At 35.6% G+C, this 22,341-nt stretch overlaps 1 protein-coding gene across 2 annotated transcripts in view; it reads right to left on the bottom strand.

Moving 5' to 3' along the window:
* Positions 1–5,717: 5,717 nt before the first annotated feature.
* The window catches only part of LOC139122792 (geranylgeranyl pyrophosphate synthase-like), a 28,610-nt gene continuing 11,986 nt past the window's right edge, over positions 5,718–22,341 (bottom strand). For both annotated transcript variants that reach the window (XM_070688519.1, XM_070688518.1), the window contains exons 3-9: positions 22,186–22,271; positions 13,760–13,923; positions 13,209–13,310; positions 11,369–11,429; positions 10,706–10,952; positions 10,028–10,077; positions 5,718–7,116 (exon numbers count right to left, since the gene is read on the bottom strand). In XM_070688519.1, the coding sequence (XP_070544620.1) occupies positions 7,029–7,116; positions 10,028–10,077; positions 10,706–10,952; positions 11,369–11,429; positions 13,209–13,310; positions 13,760–13,923; positions 22,186–22,271 (798 nt within the window). In that variant the 3' untranslated portion in view covers positions 5,718–7,028. The remainder of the gene's footprint in view (positions 7,117–10,027; positions 10,078–10,705; positions 10,953–11,368; positions 11,430–13,208; positions 13,311–13,759; positions 13,924–22,185; positions 22,272–22,341) is intronic.

Below are 22,341 nucleotides of genomic sequence, written 5' to 3' on the forward strand. Positions count from 1 at the left end.
CCTACACCAAATCAGAATTTCTTTCCCTACACCAAATCAGGGTTTCTTTCCCTACATCAAATAGAGTTTCTTTCCCTACACCAAATCAGGGTTCTTTTCCGACGCCAAATCAGGGTTCCCTGCTCAACACCAAATCAGAGTTACTTTCTATATGCCAAATCAGGGTTTCTTTCCCTACACCAAATCAGGGTTCCTTTCCCTACACCAAATCAGGGTTTCTTTCCCTACACCAAATCAGGGTTTCTTTCCCTACACCAAATCAGGGTTTCTTTCCTACGCCAAATCAGGGTTCCTTTCCCTACACCAAATCAGGGTTCCTTTCCCTACACCAAATCAGGGTTTCTTTCCCTACGCCAAATCAGGGTTCCCTGCTCAACACCAAATCAGGGTTCCTTTCCCTACACCAAATCAGGGTTCCTTACCCAACACCAAATCAGGGTAATTCCCTGCATGCATCAGTTTTTCAGCTGCTATTTGTTGAATTTCAGCTGTCAAAGTTTGATAGCATCTTTGTCACTGACCCAGAAATGTATGCAGAGACAGAGTATTATGCATATTTCACACTTTGTAATCTGTTACTGTTCCGTTTTCTTTTCTGCAGAAATGACAGTAGAAAATGTCAGATATTCTGATTATATGGTGTACTACTGTCACTATATCAATAAATCGTATGATCTAAACAAGTCACTGATATACAGTGTGCTATGTAAGCGCTCCTTGCTAAAGTATTGTAAATAATTTCAATGCACTTTGGCACAAAAAGCTCAATTGTGTTTGACATTAAACCCCCTCTCACAGAAAATTGCAAATGCAAAGATTTGATGAGGAAACGACGATCAGAATTCCCTCTTAGGACAACTGCTTGTAAATAGGATATGCAGCAGCCTACAAATTGCTTAAACATTTCTGAACAAAATCTGAATGTTTATCACATATTGTACATATATATGGCTTCCATAGCCTAACTGTTATACATAATTAGTGCTTGTTTGCAAGCAAGATTCCAAATGGAGCCATGGAAGCAATGAGTTTTGTTTGCCATGCATCCACAAGCCTTCACAATATGGTTGAGCATTCTGGGAACAGAGCAGATTCAACATGAAGGGATTTAGTCTCGGTTTACCCAGACTGCAGTGGGGCTCTCTTCCGGTGTGGGCGGCCGGAAGAAGAGCCCCACTGCAGTCTGGGTAAACCGAGACTAGCAGGGATTTGGCATTTCTTCATAAAGGCTGATTAATTACCCTGTGTCCATACACTCTGACCCATTCAATGGACGGGCAGTTCATTCAAAAGAAATTGTGGTAGTGACTATAGCTAGTGAAGTTGTACTGGTCAAGCTTGTTTCAACTCTAGGTGTGGCGCCCTCATCAGGCAAATTGCTAAATTAAATCCTTTTGTTTTGTTAAAATTTAAACTTCATTTCAGAGTCATGTCGGAAACAACAAATCAAATCTCTCATTTTCATCTCGGGCCCTCTGAATGGATATACCGGTGTATATATATGGCCTGTTATTCATCCCTTTGCATGTCGCAATATGCTTGTTAGAATTGTTTTGCTATACATTTGCAGCCAGAAATTCAAACCTTTTATCCTCATCCTGATCTATACCTCTCACGTTCAGTGTACATGTAGACCGGAATATGGATGAAAGATGTATAAACATGGTAGACAAATCTCTATGGCTCTAGACATGCTCCCAGTCTGAGGGCATATGAATAGCAAGACAGAGTAAACTGTAGGAATAAACTTCCGGAGACTCTCTCGCTAGTTGTCGGCTATTGCGTAGATCGAGGGATGAACACCTTGGCCCACAGTAATTTCTGCTGAGAAAATGGTTCTACTCCGGAATAAAAAGGACGCGATGCGTTCTACAGACTCCGTACGCCCAAATAATTACTCGATGCCGGTACAAACAAGCCCACATGTGTACTAACGCGTATGGAAATGCGCGTACATCTATGCGCGTTTGCGCACATGGCTTTGTTTGTACCGTGGTCGATTCAAATCCGGGTTTGGCCTATTGCCAAGCAATTGGCGGCAGGTCTACTATGGCTCTTAAAAATATACCAAATCAGAAAAATGTTTTTCCCGAAATCATACAGCACTCAACAATACTAGGTTCACAGTTTGCCCAAGACTGCAAATATTTGATGAGCCCTAAAGCTGTGTAAAGTGTATTTTAATTACACCATCACAAGACAGACGAAGTACACACTTTTTGTTTCATTGTTTTTCCTTTTTATTAATGGCAGTGGCATTTTATATTTCATTCACAGAATTATCATTTTATAGCATATTTTATTCATTATGGACTTGAACAGATCTGGCGATAAAAAATTGATGATTTCTGCATTGCCGTTGCATAATTGAGACTACTAGAATAATACACTGCTCTAATCTAGATCTAACAAGTAAGGTTGTAGCAGCTTGGATGGCCTGAAGGTCCTTATAAATTGATGTATTTGTCAGACGGATGCAAAACTGCTGACATGTCAATTCAAATTCATTTACTTTACATAAACAAACCAGATATTATTCACTAATAGCTTTTCACTGTCTTGACTTTCACACCATACCATTTGATTCAGACTTGACTGTTTCAGGGTTCGAAATTTATTTTTTTGTTTGGTGGTCATGTTTGACCACCAGATTCAAATTTTGGTGGTCAATTGCAAAATTTGGTGGTCAAAAAAATTGATCATATCAGAGTGTAAATCTTGTGGAGGTATGGGTCCATGGGGGTGAATAGTGGGCTGTACATGCTGTTTTGAAACCATTTCACCATGCTGCTACACATGTTAAGTTGGTTTACATGTATGTTGGATGCTCAGTAAATCCACTGGAAAATTTTCAGTCATTTACAGATCAACTTGACTGCTGCATGAGTGACTGACTGACTGGTTATATGCAAAGGACTTGAGTTACAGATTTTAAGTTTTGACAGAATTACTGTGTAATAAAGAATGACAATTACTGCTGATAACATGACAATTGTTGCATTTTTTTGGATTATTATGAAGTTTTGTAAGAGTTTTGTACATTGATCTGTGTCACTTTAATGACTAGACGAAATTTGCTAGGAGATGTTATTCAACGTTTGCAGACTTTATCACAATAATCATAGCAGTAAACAGTAAAACAAAGAGAGACATTGTCTATCCAAAGGAACACTCAGTTGAGTACTGGAGTGGGGTTGAAGGACTGACATTGAACCACAGTGGAGGGACTGTGATTGAACAGACAAGACATGTACCAGTGTTTCATCTAGGATGCTACACCAGGGGGGGACTGGCCCCCCTCTGCAGGAATTTTTGAGGGGGATTTTAAAATTTTGGGGGGATTTAACTAAAACATATAATCACGGCTTTACATGTAAGTTTTAATGTTGCAATGATGTCACTTGTAATGCCCATACTACAAGCCATAAATCACTTGCTTACACAATCCAAGATGCTGGCTGCAAAACCCATCCTATAATAAGATGTTTTCAAAAGTCAACAAATTTGAGTATCTCTGTTGTGAATGTATGTAGAGCTTAGAAGAGTGGCGGTTGGCTCATTAATATTAATAAGCATTAATATTCCTGGAAAAAATTGTAGCGTAATTTGTATGCTACAATATTCTGCATGTTTGTTAGCAGCTGGTCATTTCCACTGTACATGAACCTCAAGGGATTTTTTCATTTTTAAATGATTATGAACTGTGTGCACTTACACAAAGCACGAAAAATCTTAGTGGTTATAAAGGAATGTTTTCCTATCTTTGAAAAAATAACATATATTTGTTTGTCACGTTTTTACTGTGCTTATATCATCCCTAACCACCGTAGAGTTTGGATCAAGATTGCCCTATACAAACCAGTTAGCTGTATTTTCTAGTGACCTAGCTGGTCTTGTAGTCTTGTGCGCAGACTCAGTAGAGTTAAAACGAACAACTTAGGAGGTCTGTCTGCCTTGTTCTAAATGCATGAAGTGGAGTTTCTCGATGTCAGATTCGCTCCAATTGCTTTTTGTCAGTCATTTTAAAGTACGAAAATAACAAACAGAAAGGTTGGTTGTCACCAACAGTTAACTTTAGGGTTTATTTGCCCGAAAAGTAAGTCAATGTATGTTCACTGAATTCAAAAACCGTCCCCATTGACACTACAGCTTGCTTGTGACTCTTATTGCATGCAATCCCATCACAGTGCCAATGCCATTCACTGAACTGAAAACGTTTCTGTAACAGTAAAGTCCAATTTCCGAGTCAATTTTTGCTACCAGAATTATTTTCATAGTGTTAGAGACATTCATACTATGCACAAAAACTTCAGTTTGTCTCCTGTTCTCTATCGTACTGAGGTAATGAGACAAGGGCAATGAACTTTTGTGAACGTAACTCTCAATGGGCTGACAGGCTTTCATATGCAAAATCAGTATACGGAAAGTACAAAAAGTATCAAAATCGAACTAAAATTAGTTCCTTTCATGTAAATGTTCTTGCTACACTATACAATGCCTGTTGCCAAAGTATTAACAGGTGCTGATAATGGGTCAAAAGTATCGAAGTGTGACACCCATGATATTTGATATGCCATTCCAGCCAGCTCAGTGCAGTGCGCGATGGGTCGCCCTGCTACGTCAATGGCGGCGCGCAGCACACAAAGAGGGGGAATCGCGCAATCGCGCAGCCTAGATGAAACACGGATGTACTACTTAAACTGCTAAAATATCTATCTCTGGGACAATATTTTGTGTCTGGCTACTTGTAGCAATAAAAGCTGTGTTAGGGATGTAATATTAAAGCTCTGCAGTGTAGCGTGACTGCCGAAAACTGGGTGATCGAGATGGACCACCCAAATAGAATCTGGTGGTCGGAATGAGATAATTGTTGATGTTTTTGACGCATGACCACCGGGTATTTCGAACCCTGACTGTTTTTCGTTTCCGCAGTTTGAGATGTACGCTGTTCCTGTCATAAACCTCCACAACTACCATGAATGCCAGTGATTTCTGGCATCACAATGACTGACTATATACCACAAGTTGACAGAAAATTCCAGAAAGATCCTATAAATGTTCAGTATCTTTGGCACACACCATAACATTGGCAGTCAAGGGATTAAATGGCCACTCCAATCAAAATCATTACATGCTGTTGTTCAGTGCATAAGAAAGTAGTCAATAGGTGTTTATCTGTGTAGGCTATTACATCCCTAACAGATACAAACCTCTACTTTGGTGAAATACAATTGCCCTGTAGCACTGCAGTTGGTTAACCGTTTGAGAGCTGTAATCTTCTAACACCAAAATTTTGGTGAAAAATTTCACCAATTTTTATGAATTTTTCTGTAATTTTTTGATGATTTTGGACCAAATGGACATCACATTTTATTGGCAACAGTTTTTTTTCTCAAAATGTTGGCAAAAATCTGAGAAAAATTGACTGGGTTTTATTTTATAAAGGGGACAAAAATAGACTTTGGCACTCAAAGGCTTTAAAACCAGAAAGACATGGTTACCAGAATGCCTTCAGGTGGCATGCTGTACTCATGATATCATCACAGCCTAAAACAAATGTCTGATGCTGACCACTGAGGGCGTATCTGTAATATTTAAGTCAAATGGAAGACCTGTTTTCTTAATATGCACCATCTATTGAAATACACTTCATAAAAGCATTGCATCTATAGCTGGGATATTAATGCATATAATCAGTTAATCCTCCAAACCACCTATCAACATCAATGCCTCATTCATAGGCTTTTAATTCCTAGTCCAAGGATCCATACATCAGTTTTGTATCCAAAGCTACTGGTTGCTTTGGGTATAAAAAACAGATAAATCTTGTCTCATCTAACATTTAAAACGCTAACTCTAAATTATCTCCTGTATTTCACGTTCATCTGTTCTTAAATCTCCTTCCTGTCGAACAGCTAATCTAACTCATACATATTCATGTGTGCTAAAATACTTTCATCTTGCCTAATCTCATCACCATGGTTTCTGAGATGCTACGGCAATATTTGCAAAGGGCCTGGACTACTGGCATCATCTCAAATCTAATCTGATCCTACACTAAATTTAATCTTATTTACACCTGAACTGACAGTGTGATCTCATCTCTCGGCTGATTATTTCATCTTTTGGAAACTCGGTCTCCATTGCATATGAAACAAATGATGTCTTCAATAATCCTGCTTGAATTTTTATCTTTGAAAATAGTAAACTAATGTTAACAAGATGCAAAGAAAGTATGGTACAAGTAACGTAGGGAAAAGAAGGTAAAAAGTTTGTTGACCCTACATTTCAAATGCAAAACAAATTTCTGTTGTGATCAGGATTTAACCTGGAGTATGTAATTAAGATTGGATAATTTCTCCAAAGTCATACCAGAAAAGAATGCAAATAAAAATTCTTTACATACAACATTAAACACTAAGAATGTGTAAATTTGATACATAAAATCACATGGCAAAATTTTTTGTTACCAAAAAAGTCTTCAAAATATACAGCCTCATAGCATGGCATGAAGCCATGCTTTGTAACTTAGAAAAGTAGCTTACACAACTCTTTGAAAAGAACAACAGATTATTTCAAAGGAACAAAAGTACACTAGGTAAAACTTCACCGGTCTGGTCATTGTTTTATTATACAAGAGGCCTCGGTGATAAGTTTTCTGAGAAAATTATGATCCAAACTACTATAAAAATTGTGCGATAAAAGATCTACATTGCAAATTCATGTTCAATGCTAAAATGATCAACAAAATTGTGATTCAAAAACATGGTTGGCTAAAAAATGTCAGTAAAAAGACCTTTGCACCATTTAATTTACTTTAAATGAATCTAGTAGTTTTTTCTCAATTTATATTATATTATTTCCATCCTTCTTCCCTTCTTCCTGGCACCCCTATTTTCTTCAATTTGAAATAGCCCGTCCATAGGAAAACACTGGCACGTTTCATTATAAAATGCAGACTGGGGTAAAACTTCTCTTGACTGAAACTACTGATTCTGACTTCGCCAGAGGGGGCGATATTGCACGGATTATGAAGTTGTGTAGACCTGACGCATCTCATCAATAAACGCTATAAGGTACGGATTGCCGCCCATCTCTTGGATCTGTGTGCGTATTCTGTGGGAAAAAAGAATAAATAGAGGAAATGAAACAGTGACAGAACAAAAAGGGAAAGTTTTGATGGATAAAGTGCGATCATTCCAGGTTGAGTATATTAAAAGGTTTATCCATTATACATGGAAGAGCAACTACCTCCCTCTTGTTTAACTCTTTCACCACAATGGTTTGGCCCAAACCCGTTGTTAACAAATGTGACAGTGGATCTTGTTTACAGGCCATCGGGGTGAACAAGTTGACCCATGAACCCTGACCTCTGGGGCCCTTTCGATTTGCACGATCATGATATCTGTGAGCATCATTATTGAAATCTAGGTTTTCAGTTGACATGGCGCCCTCAGTGTTGAGGCATTTCTACACAGCTGTAGCAAACGTAGCCAGCCTAATATGTAGAGATTCCTAGCTAGGTTACTCAACTCCTATTGTTACAGTTTTAATATTGGTACATGTTTTCATTAAATATACATTATTGTACCTTATTACACTATCCGATACTCGATAGCGCTGGTTGAACGAGTAAACAAATTAATATTTCATTTTAAACCAAGATATGTTATGCATAATATAGTAAAACAGATTAAACTAACATTTCACGACTTACTTTGCTTGACAAGATTGCTGTACAGATCAAATTTTATTCTCTGAACTTTTACAATTACTGCAGTCTCAGCTTTCAGCAGTAACCCTTGCATTATACGCCACCCTATAATCATGTTAATCACGCCCTGAAGCATGATTGTTTTGATTGTTAATTATGATTGTTCTTCAGCGCATTTGAATGTACGATCATGATCCCGATTGGGTCATGATCGTGCAACGCGAACGCGCCTGTGGTAACCTAGGATGATCTGATGAAATTTTCATCCAAGCTGAGTGAAAAGAATTAATGAAATCCATGATTCACACATCAGAACAATGCATTTTACTGTTCTTGAAATGAATCTGTACAATCTTTTGCGCAATTTTCATACACAGAGTTTTCTTCAAAGTTGTTGTAGAGTATCATTAAAAGCACAACATGTTTAAGAAATTCTTCACTAAGAATATGCATATCGCCCTCAATTGTTGACCTTTTGGTCCTTTTATGCCATTGCTCAATACACAGGTAAAACCACCCTACAGCATAAGGGATCGTAGAATAGGTAATGTAATGTTCAACCCTGGCCCTTTGATGTTCCTATGCACAGGTCTACCTAGGCTATTGAATACAATGGCGATTTAACAAAGTCTGGTGGTGATATGGTGTAATTGAGAAAGGAATGGCTTGTGAGTCATTGTGGCAGACAATAGAAATTGAAGTTACACCTCTGGCAAAAAAAATTCAATTCACACAGGAAAGCTTTACGTGATGCCTTCTATGATGGCTGGTCAAAATGGAGGTGTCACATACAAGCGTTCTTATAATGCGGGTACTGGGTGCATTTGATAATGGAGGCAAATAATTACATCCTGTATTGGTTTTATTTGTAATGAAACCCAGTCACACCAGACCGAACAACACTTTTGTTTTCCTAGCAAAGACATGTAATATCCGCTGATTCACAGAAAGTTGCCATGGGACTGCCCAGGCAGCATTGCCATAAATATTATCCCTATCTGCAAGATGATGGTCTGAAACCATGGTGACAGATCACTTGTACTGTTGAGCCGTAATTAAGTGAGACTTCATAAAATCTGAACAGCAGAAATTGAAATATTAAGACTTGGCAGATACAGCCACCTGCTGCCAATTTATTTCAGAAGGAATGAACATTTTGACAAACACATATCGTCACTACGTGAAATGATATGATTGATGATTAAAACATCACTGGATACTGTACATGCACTGTGGGCAAATGTCACAGACTTTCATTTGACAGAAAATTTGAAATCATTTGCTTATATAAAAATTTCTGAATGGGTTGCATATTCATCTTCAGTGTATAGAAGGTATAAAAGATGGCATCTATCGCAGTATTGTGGAACTAGGCACCATTTCTTTTTTGCTTGAACAGTCATTAGACAATTGTCTTTCATAGGTTTCTACATGCAACTTTGTACACAAAATGGTCAACCCCATACTTTTCAAATCACTCCAAACAGACAACTGTAAGTCTGTGATGAATATCCACTGGTTAAATTCACCCAGATGCAGATGTCTGCAGATATCAAAACAATGACACACATGTGTCTTTAACCCTTTCACCACTATGGTTTGGCCCAAACCCATTGTTTATCAATGCTGACTGTGGTTCTGCTTACACGGGATGGGGGTGAACAGGTTAAAAAGCTGACATCACATGTTTCACAGCATGTAGAGTATTCTTGCCATCACTCACTGCTGGTGTTGAAGAGTTGGACAGATGTGTGACTCCACTAACCTCTTTTTGACATAAAAATTTAATAGATATCATTGTTTAGATGACATTTGGAAAATAAAATATTTGGGTCACAGAGGGCAGACTTCATCCTGCAGTCAATGTAATGCTTCTGTACTGAACCGCTATTATACATAAGTAACCTAACATAAAAGTCACACAGTTGGCACAAGTTTTAACGGAAATCTATGCTTTTGATTACAAAAGATTTTTTGGAGCCCAGTAAAAAGCAGAATCATGTCCAAAAATCTAAATTATGAAGTTTAACCCTCCCATGGTTAGTTTTATCTTATTTGATCATGGGATCCATTTGCCTCTAGAGTAATCTTGTCAGGAATTTTACCCTTTTACAATCAAGGATACAGAGATCTTTCTCTGACTCAGAACACAAACCTTGACATTCCTTTACTCACAATAGAAAACTTGTGTGGCTGTCAGACAAAAAAAGTTAAAAAATTTGGAAAAAGTTGTTTCTGTAAATAAAAGTGGTAAAACAAAATTAAAAGGAAAGAACTCAAATTATTAAGTATAGGAATTCTTAAACAACTTACTGCTGTTCTAAATCTTGAAGGACTTTCTTTGTGTACTCGAATGATCCAACCTGGATATGAAAAGCAACAAAAGATACAATGAAGGGACCATGTTGACCTTTACTGTGCTTCTTAAAAGGTCATTGACCCCAGATGGGAGGTCACACTCAAAATTGGCTTTGCACACAAAGCTTTATTGATGGGTGGTCATAGTTTCCTAAGTACTGCTTTCTAATTCACTTTGGTTACCAGGCAACATCTCTGACTTTTACACAGAATATGCAGTTCCACGCTTTAAGTGTAAGCAAGAGTCATCTCACCGATGTGTATTGTCAATCCCTACGACTTTGTGTGACCATTTTCAGCAAATTTCATCCTCAGTTTCGTGATGAGATACATGAATACCTTCCATGATCACAAAGCTAGCTATAATACTTAGTTTCTGAATGCATTGATATTGTTTCTGATATTGCCTATAAAATGCATTTCTTTGAATACAAGAAAAACACAGCCGGCATCAAAAGTGTACATAAACTGAGCAATAACTTGCCTTTGAGAGTGCCTACAAATGTGTCCATCAGCTGCCCTGTCGACTTTCTTAACACTTAAAAGCAACGATTGTCCAGTTCTTTTGTTATGGACAGTACCCAAGTAAATTTAACGAATACTGAATTTACATCAGTGTATATAAACACTCACCTTTTCAAGAAAATCAATGCAGTATTTTTTTATGTCGTTGTCCGTCGTACGCTGTTTAAGAATACTCATTACTTGAGTGTTGTCAGGTTGAGTCTTAATTCCGTGGATAATTGGAAAAGAAAATTTGCCCTCTGTCAAATCCTCGGCAAAACTTTTGTTTTCAGTGTATTCCCTAGATTTCAAATTTGCATAATCATCACGGATTTGGAAATATAATCCTAGCGATTCCCATAGCGGTCTCATATCACTGTAAGGAACAATACAATATAAATAAATAAATTGATAAATACGTACAGACATAAATAAATACATACGGTAAATAAAAAAATTTGATGATGTGTATTACAAAATCTGTTTTCTTGAATTCGCTTAGATACAATGACAGATGGATAGATACAATGGCAGATGTCTAACACATGTACTTTGCTGCATTTCAAGTTCAAAGTAAGGTTCATTTTGCATGGCAAAATTTTGCCTGTGAGGTTTTGCTGTAAATAAGAAACGTATGACAGATACATTATTTTACTGGTATGACTGCGCCTGTGGCTTGAAGAAAGTTTTCTTCACGATCTCCGGTTGGTGCTGGAGTTATTTGACCGATCATTCTTGTTCTTCTGTAATGGCACAGCCTTATTACATTTGCTATTTTATAATTACACTCACCTTTTATTTTCACTAAAGAGTTGCATCAGTCTAATTGCCAAACCAAATAACCCACCAGTCTCTGGAAAATGAGATTCACAGAAACTAGAGTAAGAAAATTGATGAAGTGTCCTACTTACAGCTGTCATCTTACTTTGACAGGATATTTTCCTTTTCACTTGTATGAAAGTCACTGACCTTTAAAGATATATCAAAGATACCGGTCAATGACAATTTGCAAAGGCATAGATACTCTTCAGCATCATACATATATTACAGAGTTTACTTCATTCTGCTTGTGTCTGCTTCGATAAAACTGTTTTTTTTATTTTCATTTATTGCAAAACATTTTGCGTATCTTGTACAGAGCAATGTATAATTTGGTGAGGTGATTCAGCTATCTACGTAGAGCTTTCATAAATTTACTTTGCAAGGCTGCAGGAAGTCAGTGGCAGAGGGTTGACGGCAAAGTAAGAACCCTCTGAAGTGGATAGTGATTGGAATCTTTCAGATGAATTTCACTGATGCAGAGTACAGTTTTTGTATGAGGATAGAAAAGTACAAACAGTAGTGTATTGTAAACTACATCACTGCCACTATCCTGATGTAGCCTGTTGAAAATTCTGTTCAGAACGTTCAATGACCTTATATAAGGTAGAACGCGCCTCGGGGACAGACATTCAGACTCTCAAACTTTTACAATTCTTTTCTGATCTACCACTTGTGGGGGTTCATTTTAAAGCTCTTGGTGTAAGGAAACTTTTCACTGGCTTAATGTTCAGAAATGTAAAAATGTTATTTTTCTCCATAGAGTTAACACAGGGATGGAAGCCATTTTGAATTGTAAATATCTGTAAATCTTGGGTTATTTGTTTCTCTAGTACCAAAATTTGCATGGTGACCCCTGATTTTTATTCTTGATTTTGAAAGAGAATGGTTGAAAGATTCCTTAAGGAAAGTTTGAGCAAAAGTTTAAATCTTTCACTTTCGTGGCGCATACTACCTTAAACTGTACAAGTTGCACAAAATTTTTGAATATGTTATCTCAGAAAGGTATTTTATACTGGACAAATCAAAATACTGGTATGTAATTGGTTTTTTTTTAAATGAGAATAAAGAATTACAACAAAGTTTCAATGTAGAAGTGGAAAATACACAGAAAGCGTATGAACTTTGAACTCTTGACCTCTATCAAATTTTAGCTTGATTTGATTGATGTGCCCGACAAGGGGTCAGCACAATGAGGTCAACTGTATGAAACACAATGTACATTTATGACATACAAGAGCTACACTGAGGTCAAGAACTTCCTTATAACATTTCAATTATTTCACGAAGGCTGATCAGATGAAAACTTTGTCAGATGCAAGCAGTTTATTATTACAATTATTCCGTGTACACTGGCTGCCTTTATAATTTTAATGACACTTGAGGTCACAGGTCAAAGATGAATGACTCTTCCTATGGATCAGATGATAGCAAATTTCTTGCTTGTCAGCTCTACTAACATTCCTGATGTCCTTATTATATCACTGTGTATTTTAAATTTATTATGGTTTACTTTGTGGGTAAAAAGAGATTAGAGTTCAAGATCGTGACAAAAGGGATGAAGTGATGTAGAAGTTACCAAGGAAACTAGTAAACAATTAAAATCCCAGGGAAATTACGTTTTGGAATATAGATGCATTCATTCTGTTTGGTATCCATTGCTAGTATACATGTCAAATAACTCCACTGAGAAAGAGCAGGGTTCTACCAATATGTGGTGATAGCAGATTACTTGGAATACATATAGGCACTCAGATATATGATTTTTGCTATATACTGAGTAGAGATGGACCATGACCAAAGATACACTTACTTTTTGTGACCATGTCTTTGTATTCTTCTTCTGTCGGACACACGTACGCATCTCTCCACCAAATATCCATGCCCTGACCCTGGTGCAGTAGTAGTAATTGTTCTGAAAATAAACAAACGATACCATATCCTCCATCAGAAAAAAAGAAAGATCAATATGGCTCCATGAGCACAAATTCAATAAACACCTTATCTTCATTAGGCATTAAACTTTGGTGGCACGAATTGAACAATTATTTATTCATACAATTATTTATTCATTTATATATTTAACATTTGGCAAGTCTTCAACATAAATCACTTCTGGTTTCACATGATTGTATGTGTATTACGTATGTTGATAAAAATGATGCGAAATCTAAAATACTGACATATTTATGAGATTTGAAATTTTAAAACACTTTTCTTCTTTTGTACATGTGTATATTGCAAAGATGATATGATGTATCCTAGAACGACATTAAAATGGAAAAAAACCCAGAAAACCAAGATATGATTATATGTGTATATTTCTTGCTACATTTATGCAAGACTACTTTGACTACAGCATACCTGTATAGACTTTGGTGACTTCTGGATTATTCAAAGTTGTAAGTTTTTGAAGGGCAAGGAAATAGACATAATTGGCACAGTTGATGGTGTGGGCAACGCCGTAAATGTTGTGGGCGACTGGAATACCGCGTCGTAACTTGGAATTGTCTTCTATGTCGTCTACTCTGTAATCAAAGAGAAAATGTAAAGATGACGATTGTTTTTTAAGTGTGTGCGGACATTTTCGATGTAAACTGCAACAAACTGCCAAACTTCCGTATTGAAAATGTTCATGATTTTTCTGAGCAAAACCAAACACAGTTCCAGTGAGTACATTTTAATCCTTTGAGTGCTGTAATTCTTCCAACCACAGACAAGGAGAAATTTTTCTCCTTGTCTGAGTTCCGACCAAATTTTAGTGCCACATTTTACCAATTTTTCTGTTATTTTTTTTATCATTTTGTACCAATGGACATCACTTTTCATTGGCTACAGTTTTTTATAAAAATTTTGGCAAAAATCTGAAAAAAATTGACTGGGATATATTTCATAAGGGCAAAAAAATTTTATATAGAAAATGAATGACACTGGAAAATCCTTGCAACGTTAACACGTCACCCAGCAAACAATGCTGTGTACATGTACCATATACTCAACACAGGTAGATCACTGCCTGACACAATAAACCCATTGATTAGGTAAAATGTATACTGTACCGCAAGAATCATATCAACTTGAGAATTTGTCAGCCATGCTGACATATTTGAAGTTATACCAACAGTTGACAAAAACCATGGTTATACATAATGTAACTTCATGGACAAGCTACGTATAATGTACACATGCCATACAGACCGTGTAGAACCCAACTTCAATACAATATGCCAATTGTTTCCTATCCAGAGATGATTGTCGGGTCAATACATGTCGAGGAGCTCTGCATTTCAGTCGGTTGCACAGTTGTATACCCTGGCGTACATGTAAGGTGCTCTGCAGGGTTCCTGTTCTGGTAACTGAACCCTTGAATTTATAAGATATTTACATCCTGTATGCTAAATTAATAAATCCTGTTTGTTTTGAGTTCTTTTCAACGAGTATAGAGTTTTGTGTCATCAAACGAAAATATGAAATTTTATCGCATATCAGGAAAATTATTTTTTTAAAAAGATAGTGTCTTGGAGATCTGCAGCATACAGGCATGACTGCTGAGGGGATCATGGAATTCTCAGGAGTTAATCAGTTTGTGAAATCAACTATGATGAAATGTAAAGGAGAAGTAAGCCGAGCCACCATGAGATGGTGTCAATTTCATTAGACAGGATTTTCATTAAAGTGAATACGTCTCGTCAGTAATTTCACACCATGTCTGATTCTGACGTGATATCAACATTTTTTTTACAACCTTTAATCTTTTTCTGTCTTCCTTCATGGCAAGAGTAGCATAATGTTGATGAAAATAACATGATGTTTGATTTGGGTTCTGGAAGATGAGTCTTTCAGATGAGGTTGAGTGACCATACACAAATAAGATGATACTGTATAGCCATGCATGAACATCTGTACAGACTTTGCTATCTGGTGTTGGTGAGTGTTTGCATTGGAATGTAGGGTCTGTGTTTTGACTTGATGCAGACTATTTAAAATTTCAAGTAATGCAAATGTTTGATTATCCGCTGAAGTCTAGAACTTTTCCTTTCATTTCCAGGCCCTGTTAAGATTCAGGAATGTATTCCACATGAAAGAGAAGGAATGCACTATATTGGGAAGCGTTGTCATTGCAGAGGGATGTGCAATTTTTTTCTCACCTTGATTTTTTTTTTTGTCATAAAGCTCAAACAGCTGCAACTGTTGAAGTATTTTCCCTTAATTTTGGTTATGTTCATAAATACAGTCTTGTTCTACTCCTGAAATCATGTTGAAATGTAAAGTGTTTTAGGTGGAAAGCGCTTCGGGGATATATATTCGGACTCTCAAACTTTTACAATTCTTTACTGATAAACCACTTGTGGGGTTCATTTTAAAGCTCTTGTCTTGATGTAAGAAAAATTTCTATTTATTTTATTTTTCTCCATAGAGTTAACACAGAATGGTGGCCATTTTGAATTCCAAATATTGGTAAATCTTGGGTTACATGTATTTGCTTCTCAAGTACTGTAGCAAAATTTGCATGGTGACACCTGGTTTTTATTCTTGATTTTGACATAGAAAGGTTGAAAGAGTCCTTTCGGAAAGTTTACGCAAAGAGTTTAAGTCTTTCAATTCCTAGGTGCATACTACCTTAACATGTCTCCACAGCCTGCATGTGTGTCATGTCTGACATTATTGTTGACAACCAAATATTATTCCGGACTAGAATTTGTTTGTCAACAGTAATGTAGAATATTGCAAACCATGCATTTGTGTCTGCAATTTTAATACTTTGTATTTTTAAACACACTGTGGGAGAAGAAAAAATGTACTTCTTGTCTGCAAAAAAAATAATAGAAAAATCACCAAAAGTTACAGCTATTGTCCTTGACTTGGTACAAGTGATGAATAAAACTATTTTTGAATGTGATGTCTCTATGCCTACATGTATCTGACCTCTGTTTGCTTCATTTATATATCAATAGATAACTATATTTGTGTTGATTCTTGAGTTACAATGAATATTCCCTTTTATTTTCTCAGTGCAGTCATGAGTAAATCCACTCTATTAAATATATTTCACATTATTGAAAGATGCCAAATCATCAAAAACTGTCGTAAGTTGATCATTATCCTGACACATATATTTTACCACATCACATCACAGCTATTTATAATTTTCCAAAAGCACTTACAATTAATTGCAATAGTAACTTGAGATTCACTTCTTGGACATCAAACAGCATTGAATGCTCATCACCCAAGAATAGACAGTTTCATCGACGTTTGGCATGTTGTTATCGGAATATTTCTATCCAAATCCAGCTTTCAAAATTTCGTCTCAGCCAGTTATTTCATGAAACTCGCTATAGATGTGACTTATTTTAGTTTTAAAGAGTCTAAAAGTTTGCTAATATTTCAAACTTTGCACTCTTATAACTGAAGACAATCAATTTTACAATTCATGCAAAAGGGAAAATTCTTTTAACAGATGAGCAATCAGATGAGATAATTATTAGTTGAGTACCATGACCACTAGAACCCTGTTTTACATAATTCCTTAGAAATAGGATACGCTTGCATCTGTTTTTTTCTCGCCGTGATTTTATTCCATTAATATTACGGTATTTTGGTCAGCTTCTGCTTGCTATCAAAAGATTACAAAGAAATATTGAGGTTGTAAGATGCTAGCTCATTTGAATCTGAATCCCTATCATGTTTTAAATTTATTTAATTATGTGCTCTGAACAGAATAGTCAGTCATCTGTAAAACTACAAAGTTCTTGTTTCCTGAAGGATGGCTTACAGTGTCTATGCAAGTTACATTCACAGTCCTTTAAAGTTCAACGACCTGTGTACAAGAACTTTTTCAGTAACTTTCGATGACTTTTTATGGTCCTGAATACCATTTTCTAGATATCATTTTGATAATATATCATCTTCAGATATAGCATTTATGATGTCACGATTGATTATCTTGTTGTTTTTGAAAATGACAGGTTGATTATCAATTTTCAAGGACTTTCATCGACTCAATTTCATTTTCAGGGGGTTTTCCAGAATTTCCCAGGAGGCTTAATAAATAATTAAAGGACTTTCAGGAGCATAGGGACGCTGGGCTCCTGTTAAATTTAAGGAAGGTGGGACGCATTGGAAAAAGGAATAAATCTAATATTTTGTTGCTGTTGTGATAATGTACATCACTGTACAGTGGGGTGGGTGAAAGAAATGCTGTATAGTGGGGAGGGTGAAAGAAATGCTGTGCTGTGGGGAGGGGAAAGACATGTTGTGCAGTGAAGAGGGTAAAGAAATGCTAGTAAAAGGGACATTATAAGTAGACATGGTTCAAGTCGGTGATATTGTAAAATAAAGTCATTTTAGCAAACTTTTACGCACTTGTGTTCCTTTTAAGTGAAATGCTTTGACCTGGATGAGTGCAATACAATCTTATGTCTTCACCAAGCTGTATGAAAGCATGGCATCTAATCATGAATAAGGTATAAAACACGATAGATAAGTTTCATCATCCTGCGCACTGATTGACTCAAAGAGAAATACAACTGTGATACAACTTTACCAGACACAACTCCAGTACCACTGAAACTAAAACTTGGTCAAGTTCAGTGAACAAGTTAAACCTTCATTTGCTTGAGAGCTACTGCAAGAAAAGTTGCAAAAATTATAATCCTTATGTCAGCTATTGAAGGCATCCTGGAAGTACTATACCATAGTTTGACCCCTGACCTCAGGTAAAACTTTGACCGACTGTTCTGCAGCTACATGTACCTCAAACTCTGCTTTCATGATTGTATACCGTGGAAACACTTCCATCACATCACCAAGGTTTAGAACAGACAATGCATTTACATCATCTGACTATTGCATCTCCAATGAGGATAAGAAGAAGAGCAGAAACTCATGATTCAGTGTTTTGGTTAAAAAATCAATTACTTTTCACAAATTATGGAAAACTCCACAATAATGCCAATAATGTTACTTCATTAAGGGTGGTACCTACATGTAGGTAAATTTTACGTGAGTTACTCAGGGGATGCCGGCGCTTCCACATCATTTACCGATCTTCTTAAACCTAAAAGCCCCACTGGCTGTATGTTTTAATATTATCTCTATGATTTGACGTTCAAACTAAAACAAGTTTGTGAGAATGTACTAATTTAGGTGTGTGTATACACTCATTATTGACTACCAGCCGGGACTGTGTGTGCAATTTTGAGCAAGATAAAGATTACACTGCGATTAAATGTTTGCCCAAACATTAAAATCACAGCCCCCATGTAAAAAAGTAAAAATCATGGATACTGTGCATATCTGCACTGAAATCTTCACATAAACTGCACAGAGTAGTCTGATGTAATGCATAGAGGTGCATGTTTTCAACTGTGGCATTGTATGTTCTGTTTCCTTTGTAGTTTACAAAATTTTTGAAAATGGCTGGACATCAAATGACTGTTAAAATTTTAATTTATTTATCAAATGTTTCACAAAGGGATGGTCTTCTAATGCAGTAAAAGCCCATACCCTTAAGGGGGAAGAATTCAGAGAAAACCAGGAGAGAATAGGAAGATATTTTGGTGTCAACAAATTTCAAGAGTTACAGCTAGTGGGGCTTCAACAAAAGCACTGTACTTGTTTATTTTTCATTTTCATGCATAGCATGAAATGATTTAGATTTTCTATCTGACTAATAAAAGGCTTTCTGTAGGAGTGAACATGTAATATGCTGACAGGAGAAGGCCTACGACATTGATATCTCTGAAATTTTTAATATCTATATGACATCCGTTCCTCAAATCCCACTAAAATGTTGATCCGGAGAATCGCCTGACCATCATGTCCGATGCCCTCAGCAGGTCACACGCCACATGCACATTAAAATACAACGAGCATCAAGTTTATATGTGTGATATTTATAAAGTATGTATTAAGTAGATAAGATGTGGACGGGGTGATCATCTCATTGTTGGCATATCGCGTAAAATGATATTTCTTCATCTCAAGGCTATGAATACCAATGCAGACTCCAGACATACTTGCTTGGCAATATCAGCTATTTCTATATTAGAGATGTATGCATACACAGGAAACATTAACTTTGACTATTGATTAAATTAAAAATCGGCACAGAATACATTTCTCACAGATTAGATATACAAACTACAACAATTATCACATTTTATGAAAATGTTGTTTCTGAATTTTCATATTTTATGCATAAATTTGCAATTAAAAAGCAAAAACATTGACTCACTCTGGCATCAGATGGTAGTTGGTTTAGCGATGGAAATTGGAGTTAAAAATTAAAATTAGAAGCAAAGTTTCAACCAAGGAAACATTTTGAGGTATCCGTTTAAAATGAGCACAAATGTACAATAACGTCACTGATTAATAAATTGCAAATCTATTTAAGCAACCACGCAACTATCATTTGTATTAAAGTTTAAGTAGCAAGTTTTAGGGTATCTCTGCTCGTAATGATTATTATCAACAAAAGGCAATTTATCATTCAATATTTGTGCATTTGTGCATTTAATTCAAGTAAATTTGAAAGTGAATTATGCTATAAATATGCTTTTTTTATTTGAGTGGAAAGAAATGTTCATATAATATAAAACATATGTTTCTTGGGGTTTGTAAGTCATTGTGAAACAAAATGTCTTGCTTAAGCTAATAACTATATGGACACCCAAATTATTGTTATGGTTTGTAAAATATGGAGTGTTCTGACTGTAATCAACCAGGCAACACAACTTCTGGTCAGTAATGGACGAAAGCAAACTTTTGTGCAAGGCAAAGCCGAGTACATTATGGAGTGAAAAGTTTGCTTGAGTCCATTATTGTCCGGGAGGGGGGTACATTATTGCTATTATTTTGTAGTTTCGGTAATGCCAGGGAATTTGTAGATGTAGAAAGCATCTGGGGCCACAATGCTGGATAATCAGATACTAATACATTATCAGTAATAATCTGAGGGTATGACATTACAAAATTCACTGGTGTTGACAAAACTATAATATGATATACGGTAGTATATATCGTCAAAATGCTTTCATATAAAATCTGAAAAATTAAGGGTTTGTAAACTTTTTTTTGGTAGCTTCAGTTTGGCTCTTAAATTTTTGCCAAAATATTGGTTGTGCTGTGTTTTTCTGCACTGATATTACATCTGTACTGCAGAATACCGCGATTTTTATGCTACCGACCACACAAATCTGCTGGCCATGGCTAACTTTTGTTTGGTAGCCCTGCGTAAAGCACACGACCAATTACATAGAATGCCACAAAATGCCACAAAAATAGAATGTTAGCCTCCATTGCCAAAGTTCAGAATCCGCTGAAACACAGCAGTACATGTACTACATGTATCCTAACTGAGGAAGTACAAAATAAATAATTCACTACTTTAGTTTCCCTACATTACGTTTCCCTACATGCTGTTTTGATCGTGTGGGTGGCGTTGTTCAAAGACATCCTGCAAGGTCAATGATGTCATCATTGTCAGCGTTCTCTATCACATCATGGATGTAAGTTACATCCATGGTCAAATGTACAGCAAGGCGGTTGTATACGAACCCATGTGCCATTTCCAGCAAGGCGGTTGTATACGAACCCATGTGCCATTTCAACCCAAATGGGTAATATTTAGCTTCTATATGTCACTAGAGTGGCAGAAATCTTGCTATAACAACATTCAACAATGAATGTGAAAAAACAAGTAATTTCAATAGTGAAAATTGTTAAAAATTTGCATTACTAGGGCTTTAAATTGTTTATTCATTTCACTTTTTTATTCACTAGAAAAGCATTCATGTATAGTAAGTAATGGGTATACTGTATCAGTCAACTCTGACTGAACTCTCTCATATACCGCTATGTATGTATACTTGTAAATTTCTACACACTCAGCCGAGTCAGCAAATTTTCAGGATGCCTACATACACTGCAATTGCATTTCTTTGGTGTTCTGTGACATACACGATAACTGTGAAACGTTGACAAATGCTCAAAGTGTGATCAGGAGAATGTATGTGATCCACATTTATGAGACTCTACGAATGCAACATCCACAGTTCTTCACATTCATGTCAAAATTTCACACCTCTATCATAATTCTTTATGGCCTCCTTAGACATTCCACTCTTTATTCCTTTACCAGACTACCTTCTATAATATGGGAGTGAATGTGTACTATGTGTAGTTGTATGCACATAAATAAATAAATAAATAAATAAATAAATAAATAAAATAAATAAATATATATATATATATATATATATATATATATATATATATATATATATATATATATATATATATATATATATATATATATGTGTGTGTGTGTGTGTGTGTGTGTGTGTGTGTGTAAATAAATAAAATTCAGAATATATTTTCACACATATTTCTTCATTGTCATATAAGTGAATTCATATATATATAAATATATATTAAATTATATATATATGTGTATATATATATATATATATATATATATATATATATATACACATGTAAATAAAAATTCAAAATATATTTTCACACACACTTATATATTTCTTCATTGTCATATAATTCATATATATAATATATATATACATATATATATGTAAATAAAAATTCAAATATATTTTTACACACACTTATATATTTATTCATTGTCATATAATTCATATATATATATATATATATATATATATATATATATATATATATATATATATATATATATATATATATATATATATATATATGTGTGTGTGTGTTTATTTATGTTACAAAAGAAAAGTTTTTTATAAACTTACAGTAAACTTGCATTGTGTAACATCTGGACAACTTCACCAACAATGTGCAGTTTTTCTTCAGGAATATTCAACCAATTATTGAAAGCCTAAAAAAAATGCAAACTTAATTCGTCAAAAACAGATAACAGATGATGACACTCTGGTAAAAAGTGTGGT

This window comes from Ptychodera flava, chromosome 22 (assembly GCF_041260155.1).
Source record: "Ptychodera flava strain L36383 chromosome 22, AS_Pfla_20210202, whole genome shotgun sequence".
NCBI classification, from domain to species: domain Eukaryota; kingdom Metazoa; phylum Hemichordata; class Enteropneusta; family Ptychoderidae; genus Ptychodera; species Ptychodera flava.